The sequence below is a fragment of the Vidua chalybeata genome, chromosome 6, assembly GCF_026979565.1.
Source record: "Vidua chalybeata isolate OUT-0048 chromosome 6, bVidCha1 merged haplotype, whole genome shotgun sequence".
Classification (NCBI taxonomy): Eukaryota; Metazoa; Chordata; class Aves; order Passeriformes; family Viduidae; genus Vidua; species Vidua chalybeata.
Window position 1 is genome coordinate 60,626,161 of NC_071535.1, and position 15,501 is coordinate 60,641,661.

The 15,501-nt window shown below is 38.8% G+C and overlaps 1 protein-coding gene across 1 annotated transcript in view; it reads right to left on the minus strand.

Moving 5' to 3' along the window:
* QSER1 (glutamine and serine rich 1) overlaps positions 1 to 15,501 on the minus strand; it is a 41,203-nt gene that overhangs the window by 8,597 nt on the left and 17,105 nt on the right. Inside the window, exons 3-8 of the mRNA XM_053946881.1 lie at positions 14,779 to 14,943; positions 7,821 to 11,519; positions 4,640 to 4,935; positions 3,528 to 3,644; positions 2,791 to 2,924; positions 1,296 to 1,507 (exon numbers count right to left, since the gene is read on the minus strand). Of these exons, the coding sequence (XP_053802856.1) occupies positions 1,296 to 1,507; positions 2,791 to 2,924; positions 3,528 to 3,644; positions 4,640 to 4,935; positions 7,821 to 11,519; positions 14,779 to 14,943 (4,623 nt within the window). The remainder of the gene's footprint in view (positions 1 to 1,295; positions 1,508 to 2,790; positions 2,925 to 3,527; positions 3,645 to 4,639; positions 4,936 to 7,820; positions 11,520 to 14,778; positions 14,944 to 15,501) is intronic.

The following is a 15,501-nucleotide window of genomic DNA, read 5'->3' on the forward strand; positions in this document are numbered from 1 at the left end:
ATTTTCCTATTATTGTAGATAAATTCAGAGAAACAGGATAATTGATAACTTCAGTCAAGTGAAGTACCCTAAGTGCCCTAATTTTCACGTCAAGGCAAGTACCTCTCAAAATTGCAAAATTTGAAGTCATCCAACAGGAGAAAGAATTTCTGAGTACAAATGTCATTTAGGAGCCTGCATACCATTTAAGTCAATCACACTTAATTTTTAAACTCAAAAAAAAGGTAAAATTTTTTTATCAGTGTAGTGATACAGGCATACTGATGCTTACTCTGAGGAAGCTTTTATTTTTTCATAGACAGCAATTTTAACATGCACATGGAGTAGCCATCAGGACTAGTAAGCATTCTGCAGCTTTTTGTAGGCTCCATGTCTGACACCAGGATCTTGCAGTTATTCAGGCAGCAAGGCTGTTAAACTCCCTCAGGGATGACCATAACCACCAGGTTACTTGAGGTGTTAAATATGGACAGTGTTACTTGGGCAAGTTTGCTTGAAAAATATCTGAAAGGTGCTGTTCTCACAGAGGCAGTGGGCCAGTACACCAGTGAGTGTATCTATATTTAAAAGTCACCAGGATGCTTAAGAAATGCAGCAATAATAAAGTATGAGCAAGACAAAGCTTTGCTTCAAACATACAGGAAATGGAACCCTGCAAAATGCACTGTGAATCTGCTACCACAGGTAACCCCTCTAAACACTGTGAACTTCAGAAATCCCTTTTTCTTCTGGAGAGTTCCTGCAAACATTGAATCTCAATGTTCTATGAATGTCTTAATAGCAAACCTGCTCAGCAGGCTACATTTGAACAGCTGGCATTCAGACAAGCAATGGAGCAGCCAAAAAGTCAACTGCTTTTTCTCCTTGGGTTCTGAAAAAAACAACAGCAGCATCTGAATTCTGCCCACATCTGCATGCAGGCAAACACTACAGGAATGTTATTTTAGACATGGCATTCAGTTGCAATGGAAAACTAATGAAGAATCTCATTCTTAAGATGTATTTAAAAATCAAATTGGCTTCTCCTACAATTGCACCAGTCACAGACAGCAAGTGGTAAAATATGTATTTATGTGGATAAACTACATTTGAAATAAATTCAATTGTACACATTTGCTTATACACCAACAGCAACTGAGAAGTTTTAAGAAACTCATTTTGCACGGTATGGTATCAGATTTTCTATTTTCTTTCTAAGGCTTGTACAGAAAAATGTCCAAGATCAAACAATGTAATTTTAGAATACTCAGTTAAATTCAAAAGGGCCTGGGTGCCAGCAATGGTATCTCACTCACCATCCTCTTCACTCTGGGCCTCAGGTGAAGAATCAGACTGGGAAGATGAAAATTCTTCTTTCCACTTTTTCCTTTTCTTTGGTGGTGGTTCAGCCTTGACCTTTGGCTGTTTAGCTTTGGGTTTCACAGAAGAGACTTTTGTTGCTGCTGGTTTTGGTGTTGGTGGATCAGGAGGTTTGATGTTGCTATTACTAGGTTTGCAGTGAATAGTCCTGCAATATAATGAGGAGAATGTTTATGAATATAATTACCACACAAGTTTTGGCAGTAATAAAATAGCTATAATCTTATTTAACCAGAATATACTCCCCACTGATTATATACACTTATTTCACTTGGTATTAGGTCATACCTATTTTATATACTACTGTATTTTTGAAATAATACTTGACCAAACAATGCCTTTCTCTTCCCACCCCTCAAAACAGGAAACAAACGGGAATGTTAATTCAGAAACACAAAGTTCTGTACTTTAGGACTGATTACACAATGCAGTTTTGAGAGCATGGCAGGGAATACAATCTTGGGAAGTGCTAGAGAAGAGTTTTGTCAGTGTGGGAAAGCAGTGACATGTACAGCAGAAACACTGTCAGTATCTTCTGGAACACTGAGAAGAATTCTAGACATCTGTCAGAAATGGAGATTTCAAACCCCAATGGATGGAGACAACAGGCAGTAGAAGGATGAGAGCAATGGAAAATCTGCCCCAGAGGAGGAGGCTGAAAGACGTCGCTTAATGAGCTCAGTGAAACACACAGGGGTGGGATGTGACTGATTTCTCCAGAAATACAACATGCAGCACAAACAAAGAAAAGCCAAAAGCAGTGTTGAGAGAACAGCAGAAGCATAACAAGATCATCACAGTCATGTTTTGTTAAAAGAGGGGGTTGCTTCAGAGCACTGGAAGAGCAGGTACTGGAACAGTCTTCCACAGCCCAAGAAAAAGGGAGCATCAAAATCCTAGCTACTTGTAGTAGAACAGGATTATTTCCTAAAATTGATTATCTGATGGCACTGCTTTCTTTGAGAGCAAACTAGACTTAAAACTCCTGGATGAAGAGCACTGTCAGGAACATCTGTTTTTCAATTTACTTCCCAGGATTGTGAGGAAAGCATGGTACTTCCAGTATACCAGGACAGAATGGTCATTAAAGCAATCCAGAAAAAACTACCTAACTAGCAAAGTCCACAGGATGTGAGAAAACAACACACAGAAAATCAAAATCATTACACTAGTAGGCTTATAGGGCAAAGGATGACATAGAAATAGCATGTAGAACCCTAACAGCTCCAAAATAACTGATTATGGAACAGAATAGAGTAGGGGAGACAAGGCAGTAATTTATATTTAATTTCTTAAAGCAAACCAGGCAGTTCTCAGTTTCCATATTAAAGCACAATGAATACACTTTAAACTTGTAACTTCTATTTAAATAGGTGTGTTCTTAATATGAAAACAATATGACAAAATGAAAAACAAATTGTAATAAAATACCTTGCTGACTGGACAGGCTTGATTCGTGGTTTTTTTGAGCATACTCTGACATATTCCTTTTTGTTTGCATTTTCAACAAACTTCACATACACTCGTTTGTATTTTGTCTTTGCATCCCCAAAGTACCCAAGATACTGAAAGGAAAAAAAAAAAAAAAAAACCACAAGTGTTTATGTTAAGCAAAATCTGTCAGCTTTAACAAGTAAAAATTTCAATACTAAAGCAAAAAAATCAGTTTAAATTCCCCCATGTTTAAATACAATAACAAACCACTCTACAGCATTTATAATTTAAATAAAATTCTCCATCAGATTTCCAGATAATAATTAAAACTGAAGACAATATGGTAAGGGGAGGTACTCTGGGCTTCTTTTTCTCCCTTTATCTTATTCTCCACACGTGTTATCCCAAAAGCATTATCTGCCTGGCAAAAGGCTGCCTCTTAAAATTGTATCCTCTCTGTAGCACTCCTATTGCAGACAGCAGCTGGTTCACAAGCTGTTTTCCACTGATTTTATTCTGGTCAGGAAAACTTGTTACTTACACAGGCAGAATGATAGCAAAGACCCCGTGCTGGAAAGCAGAAAAATCACTCCAGGGATGTCTTTAGGGAGAGTTTGAGTTGGAGGGGGTTTTCCCTAAGAATGTATGCCAGAATCACATTCTATTTAGTTTCCTAGCCTGGAATGAAGGAAAGCAGCTCCCAGGAGGCTTCCCAAGGAATTTTAAGGACTCACACTGTTAGTAGCAGCAAACTCTCTGTGTCCGTCACGCACTTCAGGAACAAACTTCTGCAATAAAGCCTTCTGTACTTTCCAGATAGCTGGAGGCTCTTTTCCTGTCTGCAAAGCAACCTGGAAGAACATAAAAATTGTTTGCCTATTCTTCTTCCAGAAATGTATTTGTGCATCACGTTTTTTGAGGAAGTTACCCAAGCATAAAATGGAAATAAGTTAATTTAAAATTCCAACACCATAATTATTCAGTCCTGTTTGCATCCAGGCAAGTTTGTAATTATCAGCTTGAATGAGAATTTTCTGTAGATCCTACAAATAAACTACTAACTCAAATAAACCTTTTGGAAAATGTAGTCAAACACTGATTACTTTTTCATGACTCCTGAACTGACAAACTTAAAATTCAAAATATCCCCTAACATACCTTAATCCATTTTGTAAGTGACAAGGGAATATTTCAAACTGATAACACTTATGTGACAAAGCTGCATTACTTAATTTAAAACTGCAGTTTAAGAGGATGAGCAGAGTCAAGTAATTAAAAATATCACAAATTTTCTGACAGTAAGAATATTGCTGGCTATGATAGCAACAAAAGGAAAGGTTAACCAAACCAAACAATCAAAGACAACATGGAAATTCACATAAACTCATGTGAAGAGTTGTACTGGTTGCTTATAGCAATGATTTCTTGTTGAAATACAAAGCAGAACCTCTTAAAAAAAAACCAGAAGCCAATTCCATTCAAGTTCTTTTGCAAAGTTACACTTGAAAGTCTACTTCTGTCTTAAAAAACAAAAGTAGTTAAGTGCCTTTGAAAAATTTATGCTTTTTAATATTAAAGTAGGTAATTCCAAGCTCTAACAGAGGTTACCAGCACAGATTTACTTTATTATGTAAATAATAATAAAATGTGCAATGTACATTCAAAACATGTTTGTAATCTGCACTAGAGAGACACCTTTAAGGCATTTTGGCAGCAATCAGGGAATAATAGAATAGAAAGAGAAAACTAATCTGCAGCCTTTCCTCTTCTGGTAGTTCCTTGAGGCTAAATTCACATGCAGGGGTTTTGTGCTGTGTTCCCCCACCAGAGCAAATATTCAGATTACCTTTAGAGTCTCTATATCTTCAATCTTCACTACAAATTCGTCACGTTCTCTGTACATCCCCTCTCCTTCACTGTCCATATTCTCCTCATCAGTACATCCTTCTATTGCAACAGTCTCCTGCATTTTTGCCAGTTGTTCTGAAGTCACAGCATCCTGTTGAGCTACTTTTAAGGGGTCAGCTGGATTCATTTTCTCCTGCACATTGCCTACAGGAGCAGTTGTCTGTGGAGATTCCTGCTTTACTGCAGCACTGGTGGTGGTGGCAGCAGCAGTAACAGCTGTCACTTTTTCAGTTTCTGAAGAAAAAAATTCCAAATTTCAGTGAAATTATCGAGGATGTAATATGGAGCCAGGTTTTTCTTCTTTTCTGTTACAATTTATATTGAAAGCAACTATTCTAGGAAAAACACCTGTTCTAGGAGTTAAAGTAGAAGCAGTATTTGACCACAACTAAATCTTAAACAAAACCAGAATACTGTAGCTAATATACCTCTGTTTGTATTAAACTGCTACATCTGTTAGCATCTGGAATTAGCAAAACTGAATGCTTTGGAAAACAATTTGATAGTTACAGACATGATCACCAGGCAATGCTGTTATACTTTGTGACAATAACTAAATACAACAGTAAAGGTTACACCACTGAATCTTGTTATCTGCTGGTAAGTCTTTTGAAATTGGATTGCAGAAAGAGAAATAAACATTAAATATGAACACTTTCTGTGTGACTTTTGGACACTTATAATATATATTTTGTGATAATGTAACTGGAAGTTCCAGATTAAAACTTTAGCAATAGCCTAATGATTTTTAATATTAACAGAGGTGAGCAATGAGAACTGATGATACAAAACAAAGAAGGGAAAAGAACATTCCTTTCCTCCTCTATTCCAAAGAGCCAAAGAGAAGTCCCACCTTTCAAAATTATTCTTTCCCACCTGAAAAAAATTAGAATCCTTTTTAGATATTACTTTACAGTCTTCTATGCATATTTAACATTGACTTGCTGATCTAAAAGAAATCAAGTTATATTAACTATAACACAGTTACTAATATCACTCAGGAAACTTAAACCACTTCACAGTTTTGTAACAGTCACTGCTAGTCGTTGACTTTTTCACCTGAAAAATTATATAAAAGATAATGTAACATTAACAAAATAACTTTAACAAAAGTGACTCCAAACAAATGAGTTAAATGTCAAATTAATGTGTCAATATAAAAGCTACATACCAACAAGTGAAGATTCATTAAATTCATTCAATCAAATTGTTAATTTGAAATGTGAAATGTGTTCTTGCAGATACATCACCTCACATTATTGCAAATATGTTCTATTTCTTCAGTGAGAGAGAGCTCTGACAGCTTTAATTAGCCACACCATTATTGGTTGCTCAGGTATATTTACATATTTGTCAGAACAGCAGATAAAGGTACATGTACTAATACTATCAACAAAAGACTATGTTTTAATATTTGTCTGTCTATACTTATTTGCAAAAACAGACAGAAGAGGGTATTACTAGAAAACCTGCAAAACACCAGCAAGAAAGGAAGAAAGATGTCATTATTAAGCATCTTGTACAAACAATCTTGTGTGTCACAAAACAGGAAGGTGAATTCAAGAAATTGGTGACATAAATATTACATCCTTATGGATAACAAGAAAGATACAATAATACTATAAAAGAAATCACTGCAAATAAAACACTAATGGAAATGTTCACCCAACCAAAAAAAATAAACTTGAAATATTTCTTTGGACATTGTACACAGAAATGGCTTACTAAAATTAACAAACTTCAGCAAGAGGCTCACACCATGGCACTGTCCAGATTTCAGTTTTCTGGGAAGAAAAACAATCACTGCTTTCTTGTTTGGAATATATATTCAACTGAAAGACACAGAAGGAACTTCATCCTCTGTAACAGCCTTTTTGAAATGCATACACTTAATTACATAGAAATAGCTACAGAAAAAAACCAGAATACTAATTAAGATAAAGTATTGTTCAGCATCTCACGTATTCTGCAATATTTTCCCAGTATCGTAGGTGTGATTATTACAATTCAAGTTTAAATTTGCTATGTATTTTTCAGTAAATCATGTCACACCTAGAGGAAAAAAAAATCTCCCTCTCTCCTTTAATCTAAAAAGGGAAATCATTACTTCATTCTCTCTTGTTAAGAATCAGCTTACGGGTCACAGATTCTCAATCCTGAGAAGAGTTAAAGAAATGTTTCATTTTCTCCCTGTGATTATTTTGGAAGACAGTGGTATTCCTCTGGAATTAGTACAATTATGTGATTGGCTGGATAGTTTCTAATTGCTTACCAGAGGGGGAAAAAAATAAAAAAAACTTTTCTGAAGAGACCTGCCCAGGCAAAAACATTCTGTGTGCTGAAAATACTTCAAAACAAAGCACCATCAGTTAAAAGCTCTGAACGTGGATGTACAGCGTGGATGTAACACAAATGGAACTGAAAAGTGTGTGAAAAACTAATTACTACTGTGATCAGTGGTTGCTGTCCAGCCCCCCCTGCCCAAACCAATCCTTCCCAGATTTTGTTCTTTTGCTAGCAACCTATCAACACACATGGAGCTACAACACCCCTGCTCAGTATGGCTCAAATGACTCCTACCTTGGACCACGAGTAGCAGTTTACAAGAAGCAAATGAGTGCAGTTTACAAGAGCAAAAGCTGTTTCACACACATATCCAGTACAACTTCATCATCACAGAAAATGAATGTTTACCCAGCAAGAACTTACCACCTGCTGATGGCAATTATTAATATATTCCCTTGCTAGAATTTTTTAAAAATAGGTTTAGAACCTCTGATATGTTTTGTTGATGTTCCAAGATGAAAATCATATTTAGTGTTTCAAGCCAGAATCGAAGAGAACACACACATTATTCCAACTCCAGGCTAAAATAACTTTTTGGCATTAGTTCTATTTAAGTAGCATGAAAAAGTTTATTTACATATTTTCTAACTGTGGAAAACACTATTTTTGTCCATAGTCAACACACCTTTTGAAGAAAACTCTTAATTGTGACCAAAACCAAACCAAATCAAAACCTTTACCTGAAGATAGATAAAATGATTCTTTTTTTTTTTTTTTGTCCCATCAGCTACAAAAATCTCCTTCAACATATGCACCTGCAGTAACCATTTTACCTGATTTGATCTTTTTGTCAGATGTTTCATCCAGGGCTGACAATGCAGTGGAGATGCTCTTTTGAAGATCATGGTTACCACCCACAGAATCATCTTCATCAGAAGAAAACGAAGGCAACGTTTCTAAATTTTTCTTAAGTTCCTCGTCGGCTTTTTTGGTTGGGCTTTCTCCACTGACCTCAGCAGCCACAGGTGGTGCTGCTGCTGGCTGAGGCTTTGCAGAGGGCTGCAGGCAAGGGGCACGAACCATTTGTGTGACTGGTCTCCTAGTCCTGTTTGGCATTCGTACAGCTGGAGTGGAAAACTGCTGCCTAGGCCCAGACTTCAGAAAGTCTAAAAAAGATGCAATAAATCCTGTTCTGACTTCAGGCTGTTTTTCTTCAACTTCTTTAATTTTTTGCCTCATTCTTTCCTGATGTTGGTAAGTATCATAACAACCTTCAGAAACAGGAGAAGAGTATGTGAAACATGCATCATTTCCTCTTGAATTTTGACGTTTACACTGTCCACTTCTTTTTACCTGTTTCTGAGTTGCACTGTCATCTTCTGCAGCATTTTTGTTTTGGCTTTTTCCTTTGCTTTTTTTCTTCTGAAGGTTCCCTTGAGTTAAATCTTGGCATTCTTCTTCAGTTCTATTAATGGCTCCATCTGCACTTTGGGGCACAGACAGCGTCTGCAAAGGAACCTTTGACTGGTTGCCTGCTACTGTACCATCATCACCACCCACATTAAAATCATTCTCTGAGGCAGCACTTTCCTCACTTAGGCTCCTACCACTTGAAACAAACTCTGTCTCCCTTGCATTCAGTGTACCATCAACAGAAGCATCATTATCTTCTTCAGATTCCTGACTGATGCTAGATTGTTTCTTCACCCGAACAGCCTCCTGCTCTTCTTGAGCAGGACCAAGGGTGGGAGAGGTCATTCTTATGGGTACACTCTGATCAGAAGTTTCAAGGTGCTGCTGATCCAGGTTCACAGTTTTTGTCTGTATTGTTGACACTGGGGTAAGATTTAGGGTAATTTGGCCTCCATTCAGAGAAATATTATTTCTGTTTGCTGGCTTTCCAACTACAGTAGGCGAGGCACTGAAAACAGAAGACACGTGTCTGGAATCCAACGATCGGAACTGCGTTTTGGACTCCTCACTATTTTCAACAGTTTGGATTTCCTCTTCATTAGAGGCTGATTTGGCAAAGTCAGATGGTGTCACTCCACAGGCTGCTGCTGTTGCTGCTAAGATGTCATCCACGTTGGATAATATATTCCTCTCATCGCTGAGAAGCATAGATTCTGGGAAGCACATGGAACTAAGAGAAACAAATTGATTTTTTGCATCATGTTGATTTGTCTGACTAAAATGATCTTTTGCTGTCAAATGCTGCTGCAGTGGTTTTGAAGACTCAGAAATGTCCATTTTCATTACTTCTGAATTCTGACTGTGAAGCTGTTGCTGAGAATGACCCCCATTACTCTGAACAATGTGACCATCCATCTGAAGGAACGGATGTGCCACCTGCTGAGGACTCTGTATTCTTTGCACTTGCGGTGATGCCTTTGCTTGTCCTAAACTCGACTGCAGGATTGACTGGTGAAGAATCTGCAAGTCACAGGTTGACTCCAGCAGTACCTGTGCACTGGGCAAGCACAGCTGATGACCATGCCTTAAAGCATGAGGCTGCACCTGCGCTGGCGTGCTAATGACTTGGCCCTGCTGCTCTTGAGCTTTACTGTCATGTACCTTATGCATAAGGGAATGCTGTTGGTTTAGCTCCTCAGCACTCACAGCTCCCTGCGTTGTTCGCATTAAATTCGCCGTCTTTTTGATATCATGGCTTAGGCTGCTGATATGGCCAATGTGTTGGGAAAGCTGCTCCACAGAACTGACCATTCTTTCATCTTTTTTTGTTCCTTGAAGAGTAAGTCCAACAACTTGATCTTCAAGACGAGAGTTGCTTCTGATTACGCTTTGGGAGTATCTGTCATTCGCTTTTGAGACCCTATAGGATGCATCCTGAGCGTTGATCTCCTCCTCTGTTAGGCTTTGAGTGGAAGATTCAAGAGTAGCTTGCTGTTGCAATGCCTGCATGTCCTGCATTGATAATTCCTCCTCCTGTTTCGATGAGGCGTACAAGTTAGAGTCAGACTTCCTTTTAACATAGGACTTTGTTTCTGAGGAAGGTCTGTTGTTCTGCAGCGTCTGGGAGTGAGCTGGGGATGCAAAAGGAGACAGGACAGATGGCAAAAACTTTTGAGACTGCGGAGAGGAGGATTCTTGTGACTGAGAGTTCTGAGAAGAATGTAAAGAAATATAGCTTTGATTAGGGCTCGAGGCTGGAAGAGTTTGTACCCGAGGAGAGGCATTAAAGGAAAGAGAAGGCGACGTTAATGTTAAAGACTGCCCTGAAGAATAGCTTTCTGAAGGACTAACAGCTGCTAAAACTTGTGATTGAGATGAAAAATTAACTTGGGACTGGGTAACTGGAGATAAACCCTGAGAGTGACTAGAAGAGTAGTTTTGAGCTTGGCTGACTGAAGAAAGTTCCCTCATTTGCCCAGAGTAGTTCTCATTTGGAACTGAGGTCAATACCTGTTCCTCTGAGGAGTAACTTAGAGTCTGACTGTCAGAAGTAATAGCTTGTGATTGCCCAGAAAAAGTCAATGTTTTATACAGTGAGGGCAGCTTCTCAACCTTACTGGATGAGAAATCCTGCGAGTGGCTGACAGGTGGCACATTCTGAGCCTGGCACGAAACATAATTTTGGGACTGACTGACCGACAAGAGGCTGGGCAGCTGTGCTGTAGAATAGATCTGTGCTTGGCCTGTAATGACAGAACTCTGGTTTTGTGCAGTTTTGGCATAGCTTTGTGTCTGCACGGTGGGAGCTACGCTCTGAGGTTTGGGGGTCTTCGTTGACCTCGGAGGCTGCTTCATGGAACAGTTTTTCACTTTTGCAGTGGAAGCAGACGGAAAACCGGGCGATGGAATTGCAGATGTGTACGACTGAGCAAGTTCCACTGTGACTTGAGAAGTCTTCTGCTGTGGCCCTCCATTGCTCACCTGAGTAACATCTCCAACTGGACTGCAGGGTAATGCTGAGTGCCTAGATGTATCCTGAAAGTTAACTCCACTTGTACTTGTTAAATAGCTGTGTAAGGAATGCTGGGAAACAGTCAGTTGAGGCTGGACAGACTGAGTACTCGAAGGCCGCTGGTGGTGCTTAATAACACTACATTCTCGCTGAAGTGCTCTGTCCATGGAAGCAGTGGAACCAGTGAAGACAGATGTGCTGTAGGCCTGAGACACCTGCTGGGCTCCTCCAAGGGTCGAAGGCAACAAACTGAACTGAGGCTGCAAAAGATGGGGTGCAGATTCTTGAGCAGAACGATATGTTGATGACTGGGGGGGTACACTGGTACTCAGAACAGAGCTGCCCAGGCGCTCGAACGTCAAAGCGGTTGGAACAGTGCCTTGTGATGTTTTAATCTGTAATAAAGGATCGTGGGCAGTTAAGAGACCGTTGGATGTAGCACTGAAAGTGGCATCTTGAAGAGTAAGAGAAGGGGTAGTAGCAAAGTTTCTGCTGCTGAAGGTGTTGGGATGCTGGTACGCTGACAAAGCAGAGGTTGGTGGAAATGTTCCAGAGGTTGGCAAAGCTCCAGTAACAAATAGTTCTGTGGCTGTCGAGGAATGCATACCTGGGAAAAAAACAAAAACAAAACAAGAAGGAAAAAGGAGCATAAGGGAGCTTTAAAAGAAACAACATTGCATTTCTGCAAGTCATTTAACTGCAAGCTCTTACAGCATTTACAAACATAATGTTCTTTAGAATCACCACCCTTTAAAAAAACCCAAACATACATAGGGAGGCACTTATCGTGGGTAATTTTCAAAATGGAAGTGCAGGGTTTTTTTCAGAATGCCAAACTCTATACTCTATACTCTGCAGTGAATAGCTGAGGGAAAACCTCATTTCCTTAAGGTACAAATTGTTGATAATAAAAAATTGTACAAGATTAATTCTGCTTTGAAATTGAAGGCTCTTTATTAGTTTTTATTTCAGTTTAAAAAGAACTGATCAAAAGCCCTGGACACCTTTAATAAACAGTAAAAAGACAAAATTACACAAAGCAGTTGTAATACATATGCAGTTTAAGAAGCAATCCCATCTCCTGGAGTTACCCTCGCCAGTACTTTTAAAACTCACTTTATGGGAAGCATTTCAGAGCATGCAGTGAAATAGCTAATGGTCTATACACTCTGCAATTCATTTTCTTAGAGGAGGGGTTTGACTTTCAATACAAGCAATAAACATAATTGGTACACTTTCTGAAGTGAGAGTCCCAAATATCCTCAGACAGCAATTATCTGCATGGTGCAGTAGCAACTATCCAACTGAAAAGCATATTTCTTATTTGCATCCAGCTACTGGTATGACACCCTGGCTTAATCAAGATTTCTCAACAGAATACACTACTCCAGCTGAAAGAGGAGTATGAAATTCCCTTGCAAGCTTTGAGGCTTAGGGCAGTGATCCACATCATTCACCCTGTAACCCTGTAATCATTCACCCTGCTTCTCACCCTGTGACTTGCAGACACTGGTGAAGTTTGTGTACTGTTTCCAAAGTCTACCAAGAAAAGCAAAGAAGGCAAGTTTATTCCCAGACAAGCTTAAAACTCTTGTAAAGGAATTGGTTTCCTCTGGGAAATTTACCAGGGTATGTAAATCAGAAAAAATTAAAATCAGTGGAATGATTTGACATTTTTTGGTTCTTCTTGCACACTTAAAACGCTTTTTAGCTTAGCATAATTTACAAATAAATATAAACTCTCAGTAAATAAAGCTTGTTTTGAAACAAATACTTCAGTTAAAATAATATTTCATTTTAGAATACAGTAAGTCTTTTTAAGTTGATTGCAACTTAATCATACAATTGCTTTTGAAGTTTCAGGTGAAACTGAGAAATAAATTCTTTGTTTCTCGCTTTCAGTACAAGACAAACTGATATGAAGAGATGTGATAGTGAAGGAATGCCAAGGTATTTTTCCTTAGTCAACAATAAGGTCTTTCTGAGTGAGAAAGCATAATCAGTGGTTTAATGCACTTTCCCTCCTTATTCTAAAAAACTGCATCATCATGTACAACTGGGCTCTCTTTTACTGATCCCTAACACAAAGGAAAGGTCATCTGGAAGCCTCAAAGAAAGGGAAGGTTTTAAACCTGTTTTAACTGCAGATGTTCATTTCTCATCTAACCTGTATTTCACCTTTCTCTTCCATAAATCAAAATCCTTCCAAATCTACTGCTAACTTCTTAAAGCAGACAAGAGTCAGTCACAGGAGCACTACTATGGCAGAATTGTTGGGCTTTATATTCTAATATTTGTTCAGGAGCAGACGGAAGGCATGGCAAAGGTACGAAGTTGCATGCACAGACACACCCTCACTACCCTAAGAAATCAGAACACTGATAACAAGATCAAAGGAACGCTTGGAAGGACAAATATAACAAACACAATGTTCTTCTTTTTTCCCCTAAAATCAGCAGTGCGGGGTTTGGAGAAAATCCCAAAGTAAGAAACCTCTGAAAAAAGGTCACCTTGCAGAGTGAAGAGCTCTCGCTTTCCCTCAAAGAAGTTGTGAAGATAAAGCTCTCAACAGACACTTGGGAGGATCAAGGGTTACAGAAAAGCAGCAAAAGTACTAAAGGACAACAGAAAGCTCCAAGAACTGGTAATGTTGAAAAATGGGCTTAGTGATGAGCTCTTAGTAATGAATACTGAGAAATCTCTCAACCACTGGTACCAACATCAAACCCGACCCACAGCACATCTCCCCCTTCTTCACAATTCACTGTTAGGCAGGCTGCAATGGAGAAAGTGCTAGGATAAGGAGGAAAAAAATTTCTTCCCAGCTGACATTCTGATGTGAGGATGGGTCATCATAACTCTAAACTCATAACTGACTGATATTAAGTTTGTTTGCCAGATTACCAGTGTGCATATCTGCTTTTGTCAATGGCGAGTTAAAAGCCACAGTATCTATAACTTTTTGTGCAGCTCTTCACAGAATGCAGCTGCACATTACCCAAATGTCAAAAAAAAGGACTGCACCACTCTTATTACCTTGTACCTCCTCCCCAAATCAGAAGAGCAATCACACAGCTGCACAGAGACACAGATCAGCCTGCTGATACAGAGGAAAGCCATCCCACCAAAGGAAAAAAGCCACTCAAACATTTTCTGCCAGATCAGTGAATAGATCCAATTCACTGCACAGCTGCACAATCACTCCCTAAGATTCACCAGAACTTGAAGCTACCCACAGATGCAGCAGCAACACTTATCTTGGTGCGACTGTCTACAGAGAGCTCAAAATCTGCAGTTTCCTGCTCTGCACAGAAGGCTTGACAGATGGGGGAGGTTTGTGGAAGGCAGTCAGTCTGCCAAAAGAGATGGCACGTTTGTTCAGTTGTAAATGAGATCCCTTATTTCTGTGAGACATGCACCTCAGGCCTTCTTTTTGAGAACACCTTGCTCATTACTTCTCTGTACAAAGGGGCCAAAGCTACCCATGGATTTTAGTACTAATAGCACAGAAGAACTATCACAGGAAGCAGAGTTTGAGAGTGAAAGACTGGCTAGGAGGTACAGGTTTCAGTGTGCCTGAAAATGCTTATAGTGTTAGTGAGACCAATTCCAAACAAAGCTGGGGAAATAAATTTAACTCGTCAGACAAATTAATACCCTATCCATCTAAATTCCTTCTAGACAATCAGAACTTCTGCTCATATAAATCTTATGCTAACATAATTTCATTGGTTTTGAAATTTTAAATATTGAGATGTAAAAGAGGTACAAAACACACACTTTTCAGTTAGAATATTTTTGTTTCGAATCCTCCCAAACATTCAATGTAACAATGACAAAATTTCATTTAAAGAGAAAATGTTCACCTGTCTGCCAGGAAGGAGCCCTGAATTGTGGTAAAAGGGTAGATCCTGAAGAGACTGCCTGAGCAGTACGAGACTCAATAGCAGAGAGAAAATTCATAACTGAAGAAGTTTCCTTAGTGTTACCTCCACCACTGTGCATACTGGTATCAAATATTCCTGAAAGACCTAGATGATAGCGGAGAGAAATGAAACAAAACAGATAATTCAGATGAACTTCAAAGAAGCAAAGTCAAATAACAAAGATATATATTCATTCACTAAAAAAAACCCAGCTTAGGAAACATTAGCAATGCAAAGTATATTGATTTTTTCTGTGTTTAACTGTTATGCAGTGTTACAACTGTAAATTGGAACTTCAGTATACATTTTAAAACCTATTATTAAATGTATGTCAAATATGATGCTTATAACAGTATTCAGGTACACCAGGAAAATGCTTCCCTTATCTGAAGATTCATTGTTCTATTTTCACCTGGTTAAACATTTAGAATTCCTCCTGAAACATGTTCAACTTTTCTATATCCAGCTTCTCCCTTTTGGGCAGCTTAGGGAAGTTTGGACACATCTCTAGGATTGGCACATGAAAAGGGGTTTTGGTTGCATTCCCTGTTTCAACAAACACCTTCATGAATTTCCCATTGCTCAGACCTTTCCATAGCAGGGGGCTCAATGGGAAGCACTGGTGAGATCCAGAGTTGTGAGTAACAGAGATTTTTGTCAAGA